The sequence below is a fragment of the Nuphar pumila genome, chromosome 17 (genome assembly GCF_984573655.1).
Source record: "Nuphar pumila chromosome 17, dmNupPumi1.hap1.1, whole genome shotgun sequence".
NCBI classification, from domain to species: Eukaryota; Viridiplantae; Streptophyta; class Magnoliopsida; order Nymphaeales; family Nymphaeaceae; genus Nuphar; species Nuphar pumila.
In genome coordinates this window covers 33,212,831-33,220,565 of record NC_143265.1, presented here as the reverse complement: position 1 = coordinate 33,220,565, position 7,735 = coordinate 33,212,831, and the positions used below count along the sequence as shown (strand labels likewise).

The following is a 7,735-nucleotide window of genomic DNA, read 5'->3' as shown; positions in this document are numbered from 1 at the left end:
TTGGATTTGACCAGGTTCTAACCAGATCCAATTCATACACTGATGTAAACAAAAGACTGGAAAGAATATGCAAATAAACCATACTTTTGGGTTCTTCTATAATTTGTCTAAACAGTCAAATTTAACCTGTGCAAACCAGCTAACCATCATGCTAATCTGTTAACTATAAAGCATCAGGTCAAATAAGAAGCTGCAAGGAAGCCAAGACTGATGATGTGTGGCCAGCATCGTAGGCCTGTCTAGTTTGTTCTATTAAACATCATCCTTTTCTCTAGCACTCATACAATCAGGTTGATGAAAAACTGATATAAGGGAAAGCATAATGATAATTCAAAAGGAAGCATCATATTTAGGAGACGCCACTAGACTCTTGAGAGAAGGCCTCATGCTTCACATTCGGCAAGGCTTTTCCAGAGGGTATAAATCAACCGAATGAAGAGGAACAAATTGAATGAGATAAGAAAGTATTATGGCAAAAAACCCAAAACCAAATATGAATTACTGATAATTAGTACGATAATGTTTCACTTGGAGACAAAATTATCACCCAATGCATCCTATGAATCATCATCTTCGGTATCATCTACTAAAATGCCCTCTTCAACGTTGTCCTCTGATACGTGTTTCATTTGATTGCTCTCCTCAACAACTAAGCCATCATGATTAGGAAATAGTGAGTCATTCAAGCCACTTCCTTTTAATTCCATTCCTCTGTACATAACCCCTGTCCTCATGACATAGGAGTACTTTTCTCTAATGCCAGCAAGTGGATGAGGAGCGACCAACTTTCCCCGTTGGTACGCTTCCTTGAGAGCTACCGTTGTCGTCTTACATTTCAGAGACAGGTAAAATATGCCTGGATATCGAGTAAAAATCCTTGTGAACTTTTGTGGCAGATTCATCTCCTCCCTCAAGCACCTTATATAATTCCTCTTGGTTTTCTTGTGTATTGTTATACTCAACAATTCATGGAAAACACCAACTACTCTCTTCTCCATTAGGTTGCTATTAGGATCAATTTGCGATGAATCTTCATAAGGAGATATGTAAGGAAGCTTCTGAAATTCATCCATCCATGATATTACCTTCTTCTGCGATCCATAACCTCGAGGGAAGCTCAACGGAAACGCAAATGACATCCCCTTCTTGAAATTCCTGTAAGAGCAATACTGATCCAGGCTCTCACTCTTCTTCTGCAACTCCGATACCGCGAATTCGTCATGCCAATTTGCTAAGCTCAAAGCGAGTCGACCATTTTGTTGTTTAACCATCCGAATATGATCCGGATAGTTGGGTACCAATCTCTTCACGTAATCATCCGGCAAACCCAAATCCCATTTCAATGGATCAATCGATTGAAAGGGAAGTGTCCTACTGTTGGTCATCATCAACAATCGGCACAACCTCTCCACCAAATCTTCCTCATGGCTCTGATAAATAGATTGTTCCCGCTCGTCGAGGACACGGGCGGTGTCCGTCGACCGGAACATAGGAACGTTCTTGAATCTAACACCAGGGAATTCTTCGAAGAGTGTGGGGTACCTCCGGACGAACCGCAAGACGGGAATGGTCAAGCCCAACTGTTTCTGCCTCTCGGTGAATGACGAGGCGCTCAGGCACCCGGCGGAGCTCCTCTTGATCGCATCCTTTATCAAGCAGACCGCTTTCAGATCGGTCTCGTTGTCAATGATGTGATCGAGGCCCCTGTTTTTCACCCATTTCAATCTCACCTTCACCAAATTGCGCCTCTGAATGAACCCACTTGCACTTTTCATCCCTTCATGGGAAAATAAAGATCCCCACCGAAGCATACCCAGATTTCTCAGTATTCCCATCAGTGAAACTAGTGTTTTAATGCATAAAAACCGGATTTTCTCGACACCCACATCACCGAAACGAAGAAATCATCAGAAAATAACCGCAAAACCTCACCGAGTTTTTTTCGGTATCCCCTTTAGGACAATGAACGTTTCGATGCATAAAAACCGGATTTTCAAGACAGCCTCTCGTCACGGAAACGAAGAAATCAGCAGAAAAAAGAGATTCGCCACAAACCTTAATCGAGTTTTTTCAGTATCCCGCTCAGGACAATAAAGATTTCGATACGTAAAGAATGGGTTTTTCTCGACGCATTATAGAAACGAAGAGAATAACGCAGATATGGAACTCACCACCAAGTGGGCAATGAAGATTTCAATAGGACTCTCTCCCTCAAATCTGACTAGCACCATTCCAGAATCTATTTTTCATCACTCCCCCATCGCCATTCGAGCCCAGACAAGATGAGGATTCAGGAAGACGCGGAGCCCTTCGTTGTTTCCCGCTTTAGAGAGCATTGAGTCGAAAAAGGGATGGCAGTGGACCTGGTACGGGTGCGGGGGACAAGGTCTCGATTCTTGACCCGTCTTGACCTCCGTCTCCTGTTCATCGTGATGACGGAGAGACTTTGGACCTCCACTCTCAAGTCTCACCCCTTCCCGTTTCAAATTTACCATCCGTGTCTTCATCATTGCCACCGCCCCTGTCCCCATTTTCGTTCCCGTTCTCTTATTTCACTAAATTTAGTCTCTGATTTCTATCATTACGATTGTTAGAAGTTAGAGAAGGAGAAGGTAACCATCGAGAAGGACGAATTGTCGTGCAGAGCAGCACGGAGAGCTTTGAGAAGAGGCCGAAAGAATGGACTATGGTGATCGGAAGAAAAAGAGTAGAAAGAAAAGATCAAAACGGTCGTTTTAAGCTTTAAGCATAAAATTTTAGTATTAAAAAAAAATATATATATATATATATATATATAATTTTATTAAATAACTAAAAGTATTTTAATTATTTTTCAAATGAAGATAGAGGACAGGGCGGAGCAGGGAAAGTGGAAGTCATCACCGCCTCCATCCTTGCATAAGTTTTTATTTTCACTTCTATCCTCAGTCTATTTTCCGTTTCATGTCCTTCATCTCCATCCCAATCGAGATGAACGGATCCCTGCTTTTCTCAGATCCACAGACATCCCTAGTAGAGACTTCGAGAGTTTTACTGTTGCAGTCTTTCGGGGATGTAAACGGGTCGGATCTAAGTTATAGTATCTGCTTGATTCGGAACAGGATTTTAGGATTTTGAATGAAAAAACAAAATCAATATGAGAGTCCGTTCTTAAAGTTTTTTTTTTTTCATAAATGATGGAAAAACCACACTCAAAATTGGAGACCTGTCGTACTTATGGTCATCATCCCAAAGGTGTAAACTCGTGGCACACCCCTTGTCTTCGTGGTTCAGTTTTGACTGAGCAAGGGCTTATCCCTTGCCGCCCTTGCCCTCGTTGATAGAATGAAACCTTTACCCATATTACGGCCAAGGCCCGCAGCCACTACACCAAACCCCTTTCTTAAACAGTTAAACGTTTGGGTTGGGATGTAATAATCATGAATCTTTTAACTTTCATGTGCATAAAAGTATTTTAGGTGTTTTTTTGCAAATCTAACCCTACAAAAGCATCTGCATGGTTCGTATGGCCAGATCTAAGGAAAAACAAAAAAATTAATCAAAAAGTTCCTAAAAATCCTCATGCACATGATTGAGCTTAGAGAGAGTACAGCTGCCTATGCTCTTTGGTGCAACAACCATTGGACGGGGGCTTTTGAGAGCTTTTCAAATTATTTTAAATATGGCAATATACATGTGATATATACATGCTTGATTTGATAGGAACTAGGGACGTCCTGTCCCCTAAGAATTTGAAAAAATAAAAACTTTTAAAGCTTATTATTGAGCATGTAGATTTTTGGAAAAACCTGTTAAATTTCTTGGGAAACCATGCAACTAACAGCCTTATTGTTGGTATATATGTAATTTCCCAAATGATCAAATCCCTTATATTCTAATATGAAGACCGTGCAGACCACCACCTTATTTATACTGGTCAGTACACATGCTTTCAATGCATTGATTTCTTTTTTCACCGCTAGGTCAAGTATTAAATCCGGTCCAAAATACCAAACTCACATCCAGCCGTGTTGAAGACATCCATGAGTCAGATTTGGTCAAAACAACTTCCCCCAGTCAGGGGTTCCTTATCCATAAGGGCGTTGTCATAAGCCGTACAGTTGTTTGCAAGTACAAATCACTTTCTTAATTGTTTTCATTATTTGTTATAGGTCGTGAAACTAACCTTATATATGTGATCCATATGTTCTTTTAGTAGGAATTGACTCTTAAATCGTGAGACTCGACTACATCTAGGCAGGCTTTTATGAACTTTCAAATATTAATTGTTATACATTTTTTAGTCATAAAATTATATATATATTTTTTTATAAAAAACATGATTTAAAAGTTGTTCTAGTATTTTTTTAATATGTTGAGCCCACCAACAAAGCCTGATTGGATCAAAACAAGTTACACCATGGTGATCTAGAGTTTCCCTACTATGTTTTTCACCGAACTTGGAAACCGATGTAACTTATTTCATGGTACGTGCCTGCCAAGAGAACATAGTTACTCGCAATGAGTAGTTCTAACACCAAGAGGGACAGTGAGATGACAATGCTCTTATAGATATATACTTTGATTTTCTCATACACTTTGATATTTATAATTTGATTATACTTTGATTACAAATGAACTTAGTTTGCAAATTTACTTTCATTATAAATTTATTACCCCGTATACTATATGTATATATATACACTTATATGAGTAGATAGTAGTTGCCTAATACTTTTTTAGCTTACTGCCAGTCTATCAAGCTTTTGAATTTTATTTTATTTTTTCTAGATTTTGACAATACAAATGTGATCTACATGCTTGATTTTATAGGAATCGACCCTTGGATCATCCGCTTCTAACACGTAGTTAGGTCTTTATAAGATTTAAAAATAAAAAATGACCATACTGTATGGATAATTAACGTGATTCCCTAAAAACCCTATAATTTTTTATATTCTCTTGATGTCCAAAATCGCAAATATCAGACATCGGTAAGACACTTTTACCTTTCACAACTATGAATTTAGACATTTTTGCGATAAAATTGTACCGCTCATCAAATATATCAAACACCCATTTACATTCAGAATCATAGGTTTTTTTTTGTGAATTTAGACCTCACGAACTCACATAAATTTATTTGCAAAATCTTGGTAAAACTGAAACCACAAAAATCACAAATATCATACTCTTTTGCATATATTTCATATTTCGCATAAATATATTTGTGAAACTCTACTAATTTTGTAAATATCTTACTTTTCACATATAATTTCCAAAATCGCATAAATTTATGTGTGAAACTACACTTACAACTTTCCACCAAATTCACAAATATCTTATTTGCATATATGCCACGATAACGATAAATTTACAACATTGGTCCATTTTTCGAAACCCCACTAAATTTGCGAATCACCTTATATCACAAATAACTTACATAACTATTTGTGAAAGAATAACACATATGTGATACTGCTTATTTATTGTGAAATATTTTCTCGAACCATATATAAACCCGTTGTAGTCCCCAACCTAATTATTTTCACATAATCTATGGTTTGTTTTTTGTTTTTTGTCCCCAATCAGTGGTCCCCAACTTGCATCCTTTTTGACAACTATTTTCGTAAAATATTTTTGGTAACTATTCATCGGAGGTATTTCATCGTTGAAGCATCAACGATGTGTTTTTTGTTAGGCACAATATACCCTTTTGTTTAACGGTTGAATCAAACATTGTTCCATTTTGTTTAACGGCTGAATCAAACATTGTTCCATTTTGTTTAACGGCTGAATCAAACATTGTTCCATTTTGTTTAATGGTAGAATCAAACATTATTCCATTTGTTTAACGGTTGAATTAAACACTGATCTATTTTGTTTAACAACTTAATGAAACAATGTTCATTTTTTTTTTGAAATGCAAATATATTTGTTTTTTGCAATGCTTTTTATCAATTGGTGGTAGGTTGTCGATAGGCTAAAAAAATGTTAGGCAACTACCAATTTCTCTCTCGCTCTCTCTCTCTCTCTCTCTCTCTCTCTCTCTCTCTCTCTCTCTCTATATATATATATATATATATATATATATATATATATATATATATATATATATATATATTACAAATGCAACGGGGCTAGCAAATTGGAGTTTTAAGTTTGAATCTTAAAAGAACTTCAAATGGACTAGATGTTGTGGCAGAGTTAGCTCTTGCAAAGTTTAAAATCCATAGGTTGTAGGATTTGCTTGAAGCAAATGAGATCGTTCTAAAAGCATAGGAAGAACTTTTACAAACTGATGATGCATAAATTATACGTTTTCTTAACATATTTTCACTGCATAAATGCATCATCTGTAGGTTAAGAGCATACACGTAGATGCATAATGACGTTAGGAAGCTCTGGATCGAATTTCATCGAAATCGGAGTTAATTTGAAAGAATTAAGGCATTTACAGTGTAACAGGTCAAATATCGGAGCAAAATTGAGAGATCTGGATCCAGACACCCATTTGGATCCTGAATTTGGGTCAAATTACATGGATTCTACCTAGCTCCAAACCCATTCACGTTTTCATAAAACCTTTTCTAAAAACCCCATGCAGAAAGAGGTGCCCAGGAATTATTTTTATTTTAACACTGTTTTGGTAAAAATACCCAAAGAAGCAAAAACGTCAAAAGGCCAAGGGGGCGCCCATTTCATTTGTCTTTGCTTTGATTTTCGTGCCCTAGGGGCACGATTCCTTTCAACTCCACCTTTTCCCAAGCCGCCCCTCTCATCCACCTTCTTCCTCATCCATGGTTGGCCATGGAAGCCATGCCAACACCATTGGAGATGCCATTTTCTTCCTCCATTCTATTCTTTCATATCTTAGCATGCTTATCACCCTGCTGGAACTAACTTTTGCTTTGTTTAATTGCAGCTGCAGCTGGAGTGTATCCATCATGGTGGAGGTCCCGCTTCTCCATGGTCGGCCGACCCTGAACCCCGGGGCATTGCCACTTGTGAATCCCTGCGAAGAAGACAACAAAAGGATTAGACAGCATCACCGAGGTTCCTCGTGGCATGGAGTCAAGCAAAGTCCGCTCTTCTCTTCTTCCCCTCAGTCTTCAGATCGCTCTTGAGGTAGGTCTTCTTCTCCCCTCTCTTCTAGCTAAAACCTATCATGTGCGTGTGTAATGTGTTGTGTGTTTTCTGTATTTTCGTCAGCCCTTAGTGTAGAAAATGTTCATGCATAAACCAACATGTAGTGTGTTTAGGGGTTGGTTTATTAAAAATAATGTTTTGCATCCAACGTTGGCATGGTTTTGGGTGTGTGCATGTGTTTTGAGTTTTGTATCTATGTGGCTGCGTCTTTTCAGTCTTTCTCAGTCTACTCTTTCTTGTTTTGTTCGAGTTTAATACCTTAGGGAAAGTGTCTAGATCATTTGTTGTTTTATGCATTTTTAGATTTTGTGAAATTGTCTAGTCGAGTATTGTTGTTTTTCTGATTTTTAGGTAGAACGTCCAGTAGTTTGTAGCATTTTATGTAGTTCCTTAGTGTATTATCTTAATTTCAATGTATGAATGATTGTTTAGATTTTATTAGATCTTAATCATGTAGTAGATGTTATTTCCAAATTTTCTTTTTTTGATTTTAGGTTAGTCGATTGTAGTGATTTGATAGAATTCGTTTTTTGTTTTGATTTAATTCCCAACATGTTAGTTGTTTACTTTGTGTATTTTTAGTTTAATTTAGATTGTCATAATCGTG

The 7,735-nt window shown here is 37.5% G+C and overlaps 1 protein-coding gene across 1 annotated transcript; it reads right to left on the bottom strand.

Annotated features, from left to right (window-relative positions):
- Window positions 1–557: 557 nt before the first annotated feature.
- On the bottom strand, window positions 558–1,775 carry LOC149811872 (protein WHAT'S THIS FACTOR 9, mitochondrial-like). Its single transcript, XM_089992938.1, has one exon. It carries the CDS (start codon window positions 1,773–1,775, stop codon window positions 558–560), a length of 1,218 nt encoding a protein of 405 aa, XP_089849064.1.
- Window positions 1,776–7,735: the final 5,960 nt, after the last annotated feature.

What these genes read in the sequence shown, in the direction of transcription:
- LOC149811872 (XM_089992938.1), bottom strand. Translation starts at nt 1,775, where the DNA reads ATGAAAAGTGCAAGTGGGTTCATTCAGAGGCGCAATTTGGTGAAGGTG.